Source organism: Gymnoscopelus braueri, assembly GCF_963280865.1.
Source record: "Gymnoscopelus braueri genome assembly, chromosome: 17".
In the NCBI taxonomy this organism is placed as follows: Eukaryota; Metazoa; Chordata; class Actinopteri; order Myctophiformes; family Myctophidae; genus Gymnoscopelus; species Gymnoscopelus braueri.
In genome coordinates this window covers 36,192,940-36,211,685 of record NC_137617.1, presented here as the reverse complement: position 1 = coordinate 36,211,685, position 18,746 = coordinate 36,192,940, and the positions used below count along the sequence as shown (strand labels likewise).

The 18,746-nt window shown below is 41.5% G+C and overlaps 1 protein-coding gene across 4 annotated transcripts in view; it reads right to left on the bottom strand.

The window, feature by feature from the left end:
• Positions 1-18,746, bottom strand: part of adamts14 (ADAM metallopeptidase with thrombospondin type 1 motif, 14) — a 110,341-nt gene that overhangs the window by 68,979 nt on the left and 22,616 nt on the right. For all 4 annotated transcript variants that reach the window (XM_080454851.1, XM_080454853.1, XM_080454854.1 and 1 more), the window contains exons 3-4: positions 13,276-13,432; positions 7,640-7,839 (exon numbers count right to left, since the gene is read on the bottom strand). In XM_080454851.1, coding sequence (XP_080310977.1) covers positions 7,640-7,839; positions 13,276-13,432 — 357 coding nt within the window. The remainder of the gene's footprint in view (positions 1-7,639; positions 7,840-13,275; positions 13,433-18,746) is intronic.

Here is an 18,746-nt window from a genome sequence, read left to right as displayed (position 1 = left end):
CAAAGCCAGAGACTACAAAAAAATATATAATGCATTGCAAAATTGTCTTGGAAATAGCATTTTCAATTACTGGCGTTTCTGGATTTTTCATGACAGCCAAAAACAAACAAAACATAAATGTACATCCTCCCCAAGTTGAATTATGTTTTATGTTAAAAAGTGGTGCTGAGCTGGAGCAACCAAACCCACATGATAATGAGATAATTACAAAGCCTGGGGAAGCACAGTGAAGGCTTTTCGGATTGAATAGCAACACCACAATGTAGAAATACTCCATTTTACTTGAGCAAAAGTATTGGCATCAAAATATACTTGAAGTACCAAAAGTAAAAGCACTCGTAATTTTCAAAATTTAAAAAAGATCTACAAGCTCGCGTTGTGAACGTGTAGATTGGCTATTTAAGAATAGCCATTAAGTATATAAAATAGGTCTTAAAGGGACATTTCGCCGATTTTGCATCAAACCCCTATTTTTATCTAGGTCTAGGACCCATAAACATGATCCTTGTGTGTTTTTTGTGTTTTATCTGTATTTTTAGATTTGTATCCATATCCTCAGAGACTATGAGTCATTTGACTCATAGTCTCTTTATCTCACCTTATTTCCTGACTACAATGTAGACCACACCCCCACGCAGCCTCCCCTCCCCACAAGGAAGGGCAGTGCCCCAAAGCATTATGGTCATTGTAGTAATGCAGCAGTCCAGTCAAACCCCAGTCAAACACACAGACTTCTATATTTTTCTGGCCATAGGGTGCAAATTTCAAATTTTGCTACTGTTATCTACTACAAACAATGGCCCGGATTCATAAAGGGATTTACGACCATATTTTGTACGTACCGGCATTTAGGGCAAATCCTACACCTGCAGTCGGATTCATAAAAGTTTTTTGGTCTGTGTTTTGTGCGTCAGGTGCGCACGTTCTCAGGTCAGCCCCTAGGCTGTCTTACCAGGGCTGAAATGTGCGTATGTCTTTAGAATGCTTTATTCTTCATGCCAAAATCAATTACAAAAGTGGCAAACCTCAAATAAAATATATATGTGCCCAACATTTGTCAAAACATATATATAAAAAATAAAAAATAAATGTCAAACGATGTATTGCTTGTAGCCTATGCATAATATAGACATGATGTAGATTCCACCGTAATAATGAAAATAGGCTATCATGCCTTAATGAAACTGCGGAGGATTGACGCACCTGTCCGTGCCGCGGTATTCATTTGTAATAGCCTACTGTAGGCTACTCTCCTGTATATTGATCACATGAACGCCACACACAACAGCCTAATACATTTTACCATGGATGAAAGCTGTGTCCAGAAGATCCATTCCCCATTCCGACGTAGGACAGTGATATATTAATCAAAAATTAACTAATTTAATCAATAAGTAATCAATAAGCTCTGGTCCATAATCGGATAGCAGCGTTCCACTTGTAGGCCTATGCCCTGGATTTATTTTCATCATCATCTTTTTACCTCGGTAAACGTGAGCAATGTTCAGTAGAAAAGACTTATGAAATATCCTTTCCAGGTTATTAGTCTATTATTTGCTGGCGGGGTTAAACCTTGTAAACATTACACATTACGTTCAGCTGATCCATCGTGCAATAGTGGGACTCGCTTCCAGACAGATCAGAATGATGTTCAAGTTCTCTGTCAGTGTCAAGGCAATGCGGCCAACAGCTGTAAGTTTGGACGAGAAGTTAAACTCCCAGCTCCGTGTTGCCAGATTTTGTGAGAGAAATAAGCAACCAGGTCTATGAAAATAAGCCCAAAAGAAGCTAGCCATATGAGAACTGTCTGTAAACCTAATATATATATATACTGTATACATTGAAATGATATACTGTAGTGTATACATTGGAGATAGCCGATCTACAAGCCAATCTACAAGCTCAAAGCACTTCGTGATGCGTTGTGAGCTTGTAGATCTGCTATTTTCAAAACAAATCTTGCAATAAAATGTGGAATATTTGGAATATTTTTTAAACATTCTAACAACACAAATCTGGTAAGGGGCTCCAGCTGGCACAACACATTTTCAGATGGGGCTTATTAGGGATACATATTAACTTGGGGGTCCATGACATTAAAATATTTGAGAACCACCGGTTAAAATAATTGAACAATTGTGAAGCACGCCCAAATAATCAACTACACTTTAGAAACAAGCCCCAAAAACCGCACCCCACAGCTACCAATATTTACAAGCAACTTTACAGAAAAATAAGCCCAAATTCGCTTATAATAAGCGGACATGGCAACACTGCGCCGTAAAGTGACAGATCTGATCAGAGAGAAACTGCTGAGTCACGGTTCACGCCTTTTATGGTGCAAAATGGGGCGTGGAGCAATGTAAATGAACCTCTCGGGATTTTCACGCCCAGCTGGCTGTCATTATAATATAGAGCTGGTCATTATAATATAGAGCTGGTCGTACGCACGTCTCTGTGATATACGAACCCCTTTGGGAATTGCACGTCCGTTTGTGACTACCAAAATACGACCTACCTTTACGAACTTTATTTACCCCATATTTACGACCCTCGTTATGAATCGGGGCCATTGAGTGACTGTAAGTTCTTCCAGGGGTGAAATGCTCCTTTAACCGGTTAATGTACTGTATGTCTGGTAATCATAATATAATCTGCAAAGTGACCAATATCACAATATTTGCCTCGGAGATGCACTGGAGTAGAACTATAAAGTAAAAACTATTAACACATTGATTGCCAAGATCGCATCGATGCGTTCTTTCAAATCCATCGCTTGAGTGCCAGCATTCAAAAGAACACATTGATGCGTTCTTTTGAATTTTCATTGTTTAATCTATGATCGCACGGCTGTGTATATTTCTCATCAGCACTTTGTGACTAACAGTCATCGTCTTCGTGTATCACATCGTTTTCAGGCCGATCAGCGGATCAGAGATTGTCGAAAACATAACATCCGGTGAATGACCGGATATGACGTGGGCCTGTTTGGGAGGGGGCGAGCGAGGTGATCAATGTGTGGATTTGCTGCTCTCTACTGGTGGAACTGTCGTACGTGCTTGACACCACAATCAGAGAATTTATTTGAATGAAAAATTACAAAACAAAAAAATTAAAAAACAAGCAAATTGCTGGCACAGGGGTGAGTACATTATGAATAAACTCTGGCAGTCAATGTGTTAAAACTATAAAAAAATAAAAAATAACATACTCAAGTAAAGTAAAAACAATTAAGTACAGTACTCAAGTAGACCTAAATATCGTCTCTGTCGGGTAGAAACCTATATGTCCAAAACTGTTACTTTTCAGGATTCAAATTCAAAGACAGCAAAAGTAGCAGATCTACAAGCTCGAAACGCGTCGCTTCGCACCGCGTTTCGAGCTTGTGGATCTGCTACTTTTGATGCTTTTGTGTGACGCTGTAGTGTGTGTATTCAGGTGGTTAATTTTACGAAAAGAAAAACACAAAAAGCTAGAGTACGGAGATAAGAGATTTCTGCCCGACAACAACAACAACGAAATGTACTTAGTTACTTCCCAATACTTGGAAATGTCCCCCCCAAAAAATGAGAGTAGCAGCTGTTGGTGGGGCTTTAGCAGTGGTGGAAGAAGTACTCAGATATTTTACTTGAGTAAAAGTAGCAATACCACAATATAAAACTACTCTGTTACAAGTAAAAGGCCTGTGTTCAAAATGCTACTTGAGTACAAAAGTATTGGCATCTAAATATACTTACAGTACCAAAAGTAAAAGTACTAAAATGTTCGAAAATAGCAGATCTACAAGCTCACAACGTGTCGCATTGCGACGCGTTGTGAGCTTGTAGATCTGCCATTTTCAAATAGCCTTGGTATAAAATAGGGCTAAAGTGGTTAATCTATGTTTTATAATATAATAATTTATATCTACAAAGTAACTAGTAACTAAAGTTTTCAAACAATTGTAGTGGAGTAAAAGCACAATATTTGCCTCTGAGATGTAGTGGAGTAGAAGTGAAAGTATTGGAAATTGGATATACTCCAGTAAAGTAAAAAGAAATACCTCAAAAGTGTACCTATAAGTACAGTACTTGAGTAAATGTACTTAGTTACTTTACACCACTGCAGGGCTTTAAGCAGGGCGTTAGGTATCCCCCTGGCCGTGTGCTCTCGGCATCGCATCGACGTGGACAAAACCTCGGTCAGCGCTTCAAACAAGGCGGCCATTGTGTGCCAGGCACCTCGGCAGTCTCCCTGGCTTTCTTGCAGACAGGATGTTCAGTAATCAATCCCTCGGGGAGAGTTTCTCCAGGTGGTACTATACACATTCTAGCAAACCCCCCCCCCCTCCAGCCCCAGACCCAGCGCTGCTGGGACAAGGGATTCTGGGGGATTTGGAAAGCCGGGAAGGGAGGGCTCTCAGAAGCTCTTTCACACACAGCATAGCAAGCCCTCTCCTTCTCTGGCTTACAAGCAAGTTAGTTGTTTAGTTGTTATTATTTTTTTTAAATATTCAAAAATAGCAGATGTACAAGCTCGCAGTGCGGCACGAATGTACAAATGTAAAATGACACAGATGCTTTCCCAGTTTTAAAGGGTTAAGTACGATTTGGAGGTATTCTTATTTCACCTACCAGAGGCAAAATGATTTTTTTTTACTGCACTAGAGATATTTGAAAACGTTAGTTTACAAGTTACTTTGTAGATGTTTGATTATTATTACAAAACACACATTAACCACTAGCCCTACTTCATTTCGGCTATTGTCAAAAGATTTGTATACATTTGAAAACTTTTTGAAACATTTGAAAAGGGATATTATGGGTTAGGGGTTAAGTTCAAGTATATTTTTTTATGCTAATGCATTTTGTACTCAAGCTACATTTTGACTATCGGACTCTTACTTGCACAGTAACAAAGTACGCCTACATTAAGGTATTGATATTTTTATACTTAAGTAAATAATGTGAGTACGTCTTCCATCACTGGGGGATTGGTAGCGGGGGCGGGGCTCTCTCAGACACAGCTAGTCCTCTGGCTTACAAGTGGAGCTCGAGGGGTTTTCACCTCTCGTTTGCATTGAAATGCACCTCTCAAGAAGGCTTGACCGGTGTCCCTCAGGGCTCTTCTACGCTAGTGTATTTTCTGTTTTCTGTAATTGTGGGGAAAGCTTTCGCTGAAAATAGTTGCTGAGCTTGTCGATCTGCTATTTTCTGAGAAAGCTTTTGCCACATTACGGTAGGTACTTTTACTTTACTTGAGTGTTTCCGTTTCAAGGAACAGCCCCCCCCCCCCCCCCCCAGCCAGGAGTGTGTACAAATGGAACCAAATGGAGACGTAAGGGTCCATTTGGTTCTATTTGTACACACTCAGAGTTACAGACCTGCAAGGGTCCATTTGGTCCCATGTGTACACACTCAGAGTTACAGACCTGAGTTACAGACCTCCATTTGGAAACCCGCCCTCAAGTGACCCTGCGTTTGACAACCATTGCACTAAATCAGTGGTTCTCAAACTTTTTCATGTCAAGGACCCCCAAAATGATGTTTTTTTTTGCTGCGGACCCCCTGTCTCAAAACATATTTTTGTGCCAGGAATTTTCAAAAATAGCAGATCTACAAGCCCATAGCGTGGCACTCGTGCCGCGCTATGAGCTTGTAGATCTGCTATTTTTGAAAAATCCTGTCTGTTATTTTGAATAGCCAAAGTATAAAATAGAGTGGAGAACCAATATAAAGTAGAGAACCAATGCTCTAAATCAAGTGTTTATCAGAGAGTCAGCACGTGCCAGCTAGGGTTATCGCCACCTACCGACTTCCCCACCACTACATCAGCATATTAACTCACCCACCGGCCAGTACAAAGGAGAGATTGCTCCCTACCTCGGCCAGTTGCGGATACGGGGACAAATAAACACAACATCTTGTTTATGTAAATACGCTTGCCCTCCTGAGTCTAATAGCAGTGCAGCGAGGGGACTTTCTGGCACTGCTCTCCTCTGGCTGCCAAAAAAGGGTTTCCAGTCAGCTTTTTAATTGGTCTAGTGCGGGCCGGTGGCGGCTAATCAGACCACCACCGCGCTGCATGCCGCCGTCCAAATGGTAACTGTTACCGAGTGAAACCAGCACCCGGTGGAAATCTGACTTGGGGGGGATTTGGGCCCGGTAAGCAGATTAGGGTGGAAGGAGCTGGTGGAACCCATTATGAATGAGGCTTGAGGGTTTTCTTTAGTTCTCTCCCCCCCCCCTCCTCCTCTCTCTCTCCCTCTCTCTCTCTCTCTCTCTCTCTCTCTCTCTCTCTCTCTCTCCCTCTCTCGCTCTCATCGCTAATCCATAAACAGCCAGAGAAACACAGAGAGGGGTCTAGGGACAAAAAAAATGTCGACGTCCAATGACAGAGAGGACAAGTAGGCTGGAGAACTGGCGGTGCGCTGTGAAATCTTTAGTATTCCATTTGACTCAGAAGAGTGTATGCACATCGAACCAAATGGACCCGTTTGTACACCATTGTTCTGAGTTCTGAGGAGGGGGGGGTTGGGGCCATATTGAGTCTAGATACAGTAGATGTAAAAGAACATGTGCACACCTGCATATGATGCTAATGTTGTGAACATTGTGTATACCTTTTTCTATCTCCTTCCCTTCTCCTCTCATGGAACACTAAAAAGGTAATGGAGAACCACTGCTGTAAACTACAGAAAACTACTAGATATACTGAATCTCGTCATTTCAAGGCAGGCACGCTGTCAGCATGTGGGGTTGTGCCCCAACATATTGCTACTTGTGTACCTGTATGATTGAATGACAAATAAACCCGCTTGAGTGTTGAATCTATGAACATACTACTTGTGTACCTGTATGATTGAATGACAAATAAACCCGCTTGAATGTTGAATCTATGAACATAATACTTGTGTACCTGTATGATTGAATGACAAATAAACCCGCTTGAATGTTGAATCTATGAACATATTATTGTGTACCTGTATGATTGAATGACAAATAAACCCGCTTGAATGTTGAACCTATGAACATATTATTGTGTACCTGTATGATTGAATGATAAATAAACCCGCTTGAATGTTGAATCTATGAGGCGCGTTTGGCCGCTCTGACAACTCTGCCTGAATACTGATACTGATAGGGTAGGAATCAGTTATAATACGTCAGTGTACACAAAAGTAACTAAGTACGTTTACTCAAGTAATGTAGGGTCGAGCTGACAGGGTCGAGCTCCATGCACTCTCTGTGAGTGCAGATTTTTTTCCGGATGGGTCCTGACAGGATGAGTGTCACCCTCCGACCTAACCCCTCTTTTCTGCCAAAGGTGCTGTCCTCTTGAGAATGTGAACCTGGCCTTTGCACTTGCACTTGTATGTGAGTAACGCCCGCAGTGACTTATGCCCAGTGAGGGCCCTTGGACACTTATGTCACGCGGACTCGAGCCTGTCCTGTATTTAGTTATCTCCGGAATTTCGGACGAGGGGATTGGAACGTGACGAGGAGCCGCAATGGAAACAGGCTGTAAGTTTTTTTGTGTAATCCTTTTGGTTATGGTGGGTCAGATGTATGTTACCTGTGACAAATGTTTTATGTTTATGATCATAGATATCAATCAATCAATCAATCAATCAATAGAAGACATGTCAAAGTGGACTTACTATGTTCATGAGCGTGAGCACGTAGTTCTGCACGTGCTCCTTGCCGTGGAAGCGCACCACAGAGTCGTCCACCGCCAGCAGCACCTCGATGTTATAGGCGTCCTTCTTGGCGTGTCGCCGCTTACGCTCAGACTCCTCCGCCAGCTTGTGTTCCACCACGTCCAGCGCTGCAGGGAGGTCCGCGATGCCAAAGTCTACCACTGTGAAAATATGACCATAGTTAAAGGAACAGTCAATGGTGGAGGACGTGCTTCCATTATTTTGTTGCTGTTGGGGCGGAAAATCTCTTACCTCCATTATTGTAACTTTTTGTGTTTTTTCGTAAATTAACGCCCTACTTGATCATACTACAGCATCACTCATATGTAGCAGATCCACAAGCTCGAAACGTGGCGCAAAGCGGCGCGTTTTGAGCTTGTGGATCTGCTATTTTTGCTCTTTTTGAAGTGAACAGTTTTGGACATAATGAGGTTTCCACCCGACAGAGACGATTTACTTAAAAGTAAAAGTATCAATACCTCAATATAAGAAATCTCTGTTACAAATAAAAGGCCTATATTGAAAATGTTACTTGAGTAAAAAGTACAGAACCTTTTATGAAAATAGCAGAGCTACAAACTCACGACACAACACGTCGCATTGGAACAAAATGTCTGAGTCTGATACATGATCATCAAACAGTATTTTTTACACTTTCACGGCCAAATACATATCAATCGGGTGGTCCACGACATGAAAGTCTGAGAACCACTGCTACATTTCGGCCTACATTTTCAATCCATCCAGAAAAAAAGAATAGAAAAAAAAAACACTCTCCAGACTCTTAACCCAGCTATTCAATCCGGGAACGCATCTGTGTCATTTTAGATTTCTTTGGCTATTCAAAAATAGCAGATCTACAAGCTCATAGCGCGGCACCGAGTGCTTGTAGATCTGCTATTTTTTTTAAAGCAAACATTTGTAACTCAAATCTTTGCTTCTGGGGGGATTCTACAAATGTCTTAACAGTTTTCTGAAACACTTATGTTGCTTTAATATCAGTGGTTCTCAAACTTTTTCATGTCAAGGAGGCCCCAAAATGATATGTATTTGGCTGCAGACCCCCCATCTCAAAATATTTTGTTCCAGGGACCCCCAGAAGCAAAGATTTGAGTTAAAAATGTATATATATAGATGCTTTGCCCGCTCCTAATGGGTTAAATCCCCTGCAGCCTACATAGAGTCTATAGAGTCAGAGGACTATTTCCTCTGGCCTACATTCACTCTTACAAACTATAATATGTGCATTCAGAGACTCCAATCCCAGAGCTGACTCACGCCCCACTCCAAAGGCCACTCATTCATTCATTCCTCCATATCACACACACACAGCACCTTTTCATCTTATATCCTCTATGTCAGTGGTTCTCAAAGTGGGGCCCGGGGACCCCCGGGAGTCCTTGAGGGTGTTCCAGGTGGTCCCCAGCTAAATAAGCTAATAAAGCGTCACAATCATTTTAACCCCTTTATCCAATATTTTATAGTTTGGCTATTAAAAAAATAGCAGATATACAAGCTCACAGTGCGTGAGCTTGTAGATCTGCTATTTTTGAAAAAAAAATCTAGATTTTTTTTGTGCAAATCTTTGAATATTTTTTTATAGTTATTTATAGTTTCTATTTATTTAATAGTTTTTTAAAGCGAACATTTGTAACTCAAATCTTTGCTTCTGGGGGTCCCTAGAACAAAATGTTTTGAGATGGGGGGGTCTGCAGCGAAATATATATCATTTTCGGGGTCCTTGACATAAAAAACGTTTGAGAACCACTGCTCTATGTCTCACAAACATTCTCATCTAGTCTAATAGAAAAACGTCATTTTACACATGTATTTGTCTCTTTTATGTCGAAAAAATTTGCTCTGTGTTTTTGCTCTATCATCGGTGATATTTGTGTCTGCTGTATGTATGGGAAGTGCTGACGTATACTCTTTCCTGTTATCACCAAATAAATTCATTCATTCTTTCATTCACTCACACCCCTGCAGGTCACATCAAGTCAGTGCCTGAAATCAATTAGCTAGTGTCTTTGTGAGACGAGGTGAGAGAACACGCCCCCCCCCCCCCGTTTAGAATACATCCCGACGCGCTGAAAGCTTCCGTTGCGGCACTGAGCGAAAAGCAGGGCAATCAGCTTGAAATGGAGATTATAGACGCAATTATAAGATTTTAAATGTCATCGTGGGGCTGATGTTGACAAGAAGCAGAAACTTGCCTTGTTCAAACAGCCTTGTATAATAATAAAACACCTTGGCATTTGGCCTCGGGGCTGTGAATGATCAAATTCCATTTTGATTGCGGAGAATTCCTGGGAAAGTCATATTTATATTGTTGTTGCTGTCGGGCAGAAACCTCATATTTCCATATTTCAACTTGTCCCGTTTTTCTTTAGGGGGTTTTCTTTGTAAATTAATGCCCTACTTGGGCATAATGTACAGTGTCAAAGAAAAGTTGCAAAAATCGATCTGCAAGCTCTGTCGGTCTCTGTCTCAGCTTGTAGATCTTCAATTTGTTTTATTTTTTTTTCAAGTGAAAGTGGTTAAGTGTGTCTGTAGGTTTCATAAATATTGAACCAATGCAATGTGTTAACAAGAGCTTGTGACTAAATAACAACTACATTGGATCGATTAGAACACAGGATCTAGAATCGGAAATGAGCATATGGACCCCCTCGAAAATGAGATGGTGCATCTCAAGGGGTTTATCCTTCTAATAAGGGTACTATATGCATAAGTGTACATTTGAGTGATACTATGTGCAAAATATCCACATAGACGTGGTCTCCAACAAGGACAAAATCAATGTTGTCACTGTATGTGTGATTCACGGTTTTCTTCACGATTACAAAGAACCTGCAATTACTTTCTCCCATGAAATTGACCTTGATGTTCTATAGTTCCATACAAAGGGGGATTTTAATTACATTTTATACTGTATAAGGCTGTCATGCATTCTAATAAGCCCCAGGAGAATGATGATATATATATATGCCATGGATGGGGCATGTCATTACACTTTAATCATTTCCATAGAGTCAGCTTCACATTCGTTATCAATGGAGTCACCTTGATTAGGCATTTTGTTGATGATAGAGGTTCGGGGCCCTCACATTCAGGGCCCTATTTTGCGTGTCTTATCAAACTGGGGGGTCTGTGATATAGAAAGGTTGAGAATCACTGGTCGACTGTCGGGTGTGGAAACCTCATATGTCCAAAACTGTTACTTTTCAGGATACAAATAAAAAAACAGCTAAATTAACTAAATTAGCAGATCCACAAGCTCAAAATGAGCTGTGGATCTGCTACTTTTGATGCTTTTGTGAGACGATCAGCTAGGGCGTTAATTTACCAAAAAACACAAAAAGTTAGAACATGGAGATGAGAGTTTTCTGCCCCCGACAGCAAGGATATTATAATGTACTGTAATCAAACCCCGTTATGAACATAAAAACGAGCGGCGTTTTCTTGATTAAAAAACCCTTGATTTCATGGCTCAGCAGTCAGGAGGGCAGCGAGCGAGAGGTGCTGAGCAGGAAATTGAAAAGCCCTTCATGCAGCCTCAGACACCATGGATGGAGTGCAGTGGATTAACCCTTTAAGACCGGGAACGCATCTGTGTAATTTTTTTGATTTCTTTGGCTATTTAAAAAATAGCAGATCTACAAGCTCATAGCGCGGCACCGAGTGCCGCGCTATGAGCTTGTAGATCTGCTATTTTTGAGGGGAAAAAAAAGGGAAAATGTGTGCAAATCTTTGAATATATATTATACGTTTTTTAACTAAAATCTTTGCTTCTGTGGGGTCCCTGGAACAAAATATTTTGAGATGGGGAGGGGGGGGGGGGGTCCGGGGGGGTTCAAACTGTTAGGATTTAGAAGACATTTGATTGAAGAAGAAGAGATTTGAGTAAGAAATGTTCGCTTAAAAAAATATATTCAAAGATTTGCACAAATTTTCACAACAAAAAAAAAGGCAGATCTACAAGCTCATAGTGTGCCGCGCTATGAGCTTGTATATCTGCTATTTTTAACAGCCAAAGTATGAAATACCGGTTATAGCTAAAAATCTAAAATGACACAGATGCGTTCCCGGTTTTAATGGATTAATAGCAGCTACAGTTCCAGCAGAACACCAGATGCTCAAGCTATTGTTGCGGCACGAGAGAGAGAGAGGGAAAAAAAGAGAGAAAAGGAATTCATGGTGAAGTTGGGTCATTTCTCCGAGAAGGTCATTTCCAACCCCCCGCCACTCCACTCCACTCCACTCCACCACCTCCTCCGGCATTACCGCAAAATCCCAGCATTCCTCACTTTAGCAGCTGGTGAAGGGGACCTTGGTTCATGCTGCTGAGTGTCTGGCGGTCATAACTCTGAGTGGAATAAAGGGCTGTGGCGTAACGGGACTCCCTCTTCCTTTTGGTGTGGCGCCCAGGTGGCGCCTAAAAACCCTAAAAACCTTTAACTTCCTAAAACCTAACCTAAACCCTAACCCTAACCTCACAAACACTATGCCTAAACTTTACCTTAACCCTGAACCTAACCTCACAACTACGCCTAAACCTAACCTTAACCCTAACCTCACAAACACTAAACCTAACCTAAACCTTAACCCTAACATCACAAACACTAAACCTTACCTTAACCCTAAACCTAACCTCACAAACACTAAACCTAACCTTAACCCTAACCTCACCAACACTAAACCTAACCTGAACCTTAACCCTAACCTCACAAACACTAAACCTAACCTGAACCTTAACCCTAACCTCACAAACACTATGCCTAAACCTATTTAACCCTAACCCTAACCTCACAAACACTAAACCTAACCTTAACCCTAACCTCACAAACACTAAACCTAACCTGAACCTTAACCCTAACCTCACAAACACTAAACCTAACCTAAACCTTAACCCTAATCTCACAAACTCTATGCCTAAACCTAACCTTAACCCTAACCCTAACCTCACAAACACTACTTCCGGTGGAGCGCATTCAAGAAAATCACGTTGCATATAGTGTTCTCTCACTATGAACATCAGATCTCAGCAAAAAGAAAGCTATTAAGCTATTGAAATACGCGATTTAGAGCCCCTGGTATCCCCAAAGTCCCATAGGCTCGGGTTTTTAGCTGCGGCGGACCTGGGATGGAGTTATGATTTTGTTCTACTGTACCGTCCTAGGATATCATAACATCATAAAAAAGGTAAGAAAAACGTCGGGCGAAATGCTCCTTTAACCCTAACCGTAAGCCTAACCTTAAGCCTAACCTCAAGCCTAACCTTAACCCTCACCTTAACCCTTACGTCACAGAAACTATGCCTAAACCTACTGCCCTAATCTATACCAAACTGGGGGTCCTTGAAATAAAGTTCTCACGTTTTGAGAACCACTGCTATACAGCATTATACAAGGCCTGCCACAATAAAGGGCATAGTACATACAGTACATAAACACACACACACACACACACACACACACACACACACACACACACACACACACACACACACACACACACATACACACGCACACGCACACGCACACTGCTCTTGTTGTTTCCACTGACGTCACACAGGCCCCTGGTCTTTGCCTATGTACCTTCGTTGTGGAAGTCCTCCCTCCGCTGGCTGGGCTCCCTCTTGACGGCAGACCTGCGGTACACCACGTGCACACGCCCCTTGACTTCCACATCCTGCTGTCCCTTCTCCAGGGGCTCGATGAAAAACTCCCCATTATCGGTGCGGATCAGACCTGCCTGGAAAAAAAAGAGAGAGAGAGAGAGAGAGAAAAAGAGAGAGAGAGAGGTTTTCCAAATTAGTCCACCGCCGCCAACCAAACTGTTGCCAGATTTTGCGAGAGAAATAAGCAAGCCAGGTCCAAAAGAAGCGACTATAGGCTACAGTAACATGCGCACTTAAAACCTATATACATTGGCTATTTGAAAATAGCAGATCTACGAGCTCACAACGCGACGTGTTGTGAGCTTGTAGATCTGCTTATTTTTTTTTATCGTGGGGAAAAAAGTGAAAACGTTTTTTAAACATTTGACACAAACACAAATCGGGTATGGGGGGGTCCCTGGCAAAAAAATGTTGGATGATGGAGATGGAGATACGCGGCACAATTACATATTAAATTGGGGGTCATCCTTGGCATGAAAATGTTTGAGAACCACTGCTTTTTCAAAAGTTTATCCCACAATTTTGTAACCCATTTTTTCATGTAATCCTGGGCGCTACTCTCCCTCTGCCAGCCTAGGGAGAGCCCAGAACTGAGCTCATGCCTCCTTCAATGCATGAGGAGCTAAACAAAATTCAGGAAGGAAACCCAAATAAGCAACTACACTTTAGAAACAAGCCCCCCCCCCCCCGAAAAAAAAACGCAATCCGCAAACTACCAATATTTACAAGTGACTTTACAGAAAAACAAGCCCAAAGTCGCTTATAATAAGCAGACATGGCAACACTGTCCACCGCCCCCCTTTACTCCCCCTCTTGGAGGGTAGTAATTGTCCGGGGAGCCTGTAATTACAGCGTGGGCCTAATCAATTGGGGACGATTTAGTACTGGGCCCAACGTGGGTGCATGACGCAGGTAGAGATAATTGGGAGGATTCCAGCTTTTGCAAGGTTTTCCAAAGCACTTTACCAGCGGTGTAAAAGAAACATTTACTCAAGTACATGTACTTAAGTACAATTCTGAGGTATTTATTTTTACTTTACTGGAGTATTTCCAATTTTCAGCACTTTTACTTCTACTCCACTACATCTCAGAAGCAAATGCTATATTTTACTCCACTACAATTATTTGAAAACTTTATAGTTGCTAGATACTTTGTGGATTTTGATTATTATTACAAAACATACATTAAACACTGCAGCCCTACATACATTCCGGCCATTTGAAAATAGCAGATCTACAAGCTCACAATGCCTTGCGATGCGACGCATTGTGAGCTTGTAGATCTGCTATTTTAATGTCATACGTTACAATTTTGTAAACTTGTGAAATGGGACATTCTGCATAATGAGTACTTTCTACTTTTGGTACTTTTAAGTACCTTTTGATACCGATGCTTTTGTACTTTCACTCAAGTAAATTTTGTAACAGACTATTTCTACAATAGTGGTTTTTTTTTCCTGGCATCGAACATTGGAACATCTGAGAAAAAGATTACATTTATGTTTGCCTTTCAGGCTTTGTAAACTAAATTTCCACAGGGCAGATAACCTAAATATGAATAAATAAATGACATATTTAATACTTTTATACTTTCAAAATATAAAAGAAATAGCGGAAATAGCCGATCTACAAGCTCACGAAACATTTTTCAACATGGAAACGATTATGATGATTATGCAAAATAATTGCGATTATCTCAAATAATTGCGACTAGGCGATTATTACATTATGTAATAATTGTGACAGGCCTAATAGTCCCTATTCTTGGTGCGAACGTTCGGCGAAAATAGCAGATCTACAAGCTCACAGCGCGTTAAGTGAGCTTGTAGATCTGTTCTTTTCAGCGAAGAGATGGTATAGAGGCAAAAAAATAGTAGTATAGACCCCTGGGAGACTCTGGTCAATGTATTATATCTGTGCTGTCAGGAAGAAACCTCATATCTCCACATTGCAACTTTTGTTGTTTCATAAATGAATGCCCTACAACAGCGGTTCTCAAACTATGGGTCGCGAGCCAAAGTGGGGTCGTGGGAAGGGTGCCGTTGGGGTCGCGCATATTGGCTACCGGAAAAATAAGACTTTTTTTTAAATCAAGAAACGGAAAAAGTGGGGTCGCCGTGACCAGAGCCTTGTATTAGAGAGTTGCGTCACCTCGGGGGCAGAAAACAGCGCCGGTCACGTGGTTCATGTAAACTCAAAATAGTGACAAACGCTAATAGACTCCAGCGCATTCCGTAAACTTCCAGTTCAAGGGCTTTGTCACTATTCGGCTCCTCGGACTAGTCCGATGAAGTGAATGGAGGTGACGCAAACTCTCCTTAAATGGCTCTGGTCGTGACCAGCGTGAGAGTTGACGTCAAAGACGGCCACTTGACTCCTCATACACACATACAGCTCCAACCCACTGAGAACCATGCAGAGCAGCAACACATACACAAGCAGTGGTGGAAAAAGCACTCACATTTTTTACTTCAGTTAAAGTATCAATACTGCAATGTAGAAATACTCTGTTACAGTCCGAATTCAAAATTTACTTGAGTAAAAGTATTGGTATCAAAATATACTTAATATATCGTTGCTGTCCAGCAGAAACCAGCTAACTCCGTTTTTCCGCTTTTGCATTTTTTCCCATAAATCGGTGCTATTGAACACATCTTTACGTCTGTGTGTTGATTAAAAAAATATTGAACCAATGGAAAGTATTAAAAAGTGCTTCTGACAAAACCAGCTAAATCCATTGGATCCTCAAACTTTCTGCTAAGCCAGCTAACTCCACCAAAGGAGGGTGGAGTTAGCTGGTTTTGATGACTCCAGGCTCCACCCCCTTTTGATCTCCAACCTCATTGTGAGCTTGGAGGTCCATTTAGCTGTTCTTATCAATGATGAACAAAACCTCCTAACTCCACGTTTTGTTTTGTTTTAGTCATTTCCTGGAAAATGTACATTTTGGAGTTAGCTGGTTTCTGCCGGACAGCAGAGAGATATATATATATATATAATAAAATATACTAAAGAAAGTAGAAAGTACTCATTCTACAGAATGTCCCGTTTCACAAGTTTTCAAATGCATAAAATGTATACAATCTTTTGAACAAAGCATAACAACGTATTGTGAACCTGTAACATTTTCAGAAAACTGTAAGGATTTAGAAGACATTTTGTAGAATGGGAACCTCAGGCCTTAATGGGTTAATGGGTTAAGACGTGAAGACTTAGCGCTGGAGGACACTTAGCGCTCTAATGACGCCACAGAGCGCCGCTGAGTGGCACCGGCAAACGACAGGAAAGAGAGAAGAGGGCAAACATTTACAGACACTGATTTCCATAAGGTAAACATCCTCTTCCTTGAGCCATCTTTGTTTTAGAACTTAAGTGATTTAACGTAAATATTTGTGATGGATAGTCTTATTCGGCTGTGTGTTTAAGACCAGATTGTGCTAAAAAAAAAAGCCCCCCCCCCCCACACACTCCGGGGGTCTCCTCTGAACCTTATAGAGCAGTGAGAGGCTCTTTAATTGTTTACTAACAGGGCTGTATCACGATGTACCCATTTTACACACAATTATGAAGCTGCCTAATTAATTACATTACAAAACACACTCCCTCCTGTCAGGTGATAAGAAGCGGCTTCTCTGAAGAAGCTTCTCATGCATTGAAGTTCTGGGCTCTCCCTAGGCTGGCAGAGGGAGAGTAGCGCCCAGGATTACATAGGCAATTGGCACTGGATGGAAAATTGGGTTACAAAATTGTGGGATAAAAAATTATAAAAGAAGAAATTACAGTACGTTTGTTTATTATGTCCAATGAGATCTCTTTATTATTATGCTATACGACCCCTTAAACATAGTAAACCATTTGAACCACTTGAACCCCAGCATCGATCCCTATTCTGGGGGGAAACGTTCACCAAAAATAGCCGATCTACAAGCTCACAATGCGTCGCAGACTCGCAGTTTGTACGCCGGCTATTTCCCGCGAACAGATTTTGGTGTAGAGGGAAAAGGAGCCGACCAACTACAGAGCCAAAGGTCAAATTCACTAAGTTAGTGGTTCTCAAGCTTTTTCATGTCAAGGACCCGCAAAGTGATATATATTTGTCCGCGGACCCCCACCTGAAAATGTTTTGAGCCAGGAACCCCCAGAAGAGAAGATTTGTGTTGCAAAATGCTAAATGTTCCAGAAAAATAGATTTTTAAAAAATGCTCAAAAATAGCAGATCTACAAGCTCGCAGCGCGGCATGAAGTGATATTCACTGAGGGAGGCACTAGGGGAAATGCCATGGGTTCACCAAAATCAGCAGGGTTCATCCTGCAATCCATAAGATATCATCGCTGTCGGGCAGAAACCTCTACAGCAAGATCATTCTTTAAAAACTCACTGCGACCTCTCATTCCCTTGATACAGGCTGTTGAATATAGCATGTCTCGCCAAAATGCAGGGGGAAAAAAAGGGGAACTCCCAAAAACGCTAAACAGGAAGTGGATGGGGGGGGGGATCTTTCGATCACGTGATCTCCTGGATCTGTTTGACTTGCAGTGATGTGTCGTCCATGATCGATTCGTTCAAAAGAACTAGTTCATTTGCCGTGAACGAGCTCGTTCACTTTCTGAAACTGTTACGTTCATGCTCGACGGAGAAAAAAAAAACGCTCCCGCGATGGTGTTTTACACACACTATAAAACATACATTAACCACTTTAGCCCTATTTTATACCTAAGTTATTTGAAAATAGCAGATCTACAAGCTCACAACGCGTCGCATCGCGACGCGTTGTGAGCTTGTAGATCGGCTATTTTCAAATATGTTAGTACTTTTACTTTTGGTACTTTAAGTATATTTTGATGCCAATACTTTTGTACTTTTACTCGAGTAAATTTTTAACACCAGAAAATAGCACTACTGAACGAGAACGTGAACGAATCATTTGAACGAATCATTGCCGTGAACGAAATCGTTCGTTCACTGAAATGAACCTTTTTTCCCACCACTATTGACTTGAGGGTGAAAATGGTATAGAACAGCTCCATCTGGTGGAAAACCACTGAAAACGAAAACCACGTCAAACATGTCCTTGGCAGTAAGAGTTAAAGGAGCCAATGATCAAAAAGTGACGAGAAAGTGACTACTAGTTTCACCGTCTGTTCATAGGTGTGTCCGCAGCTAATTCCATGTACGTCCAATCAGTAGGTCTTTCAGACATGATGTTGGGACCAAAGAGTGGAAAACACAACAGGTACAACATGATCCCTGATAAGCAGTGAGCAGCTCTCTGGACAGACTGACTGTCCAACCGACAGACAGTGGCTTAGCTCACACGCACGCACACGCACGCACGCACGCACGTACACGCACGCACGCACACGCACGCAGGACCACAATGGAAACAA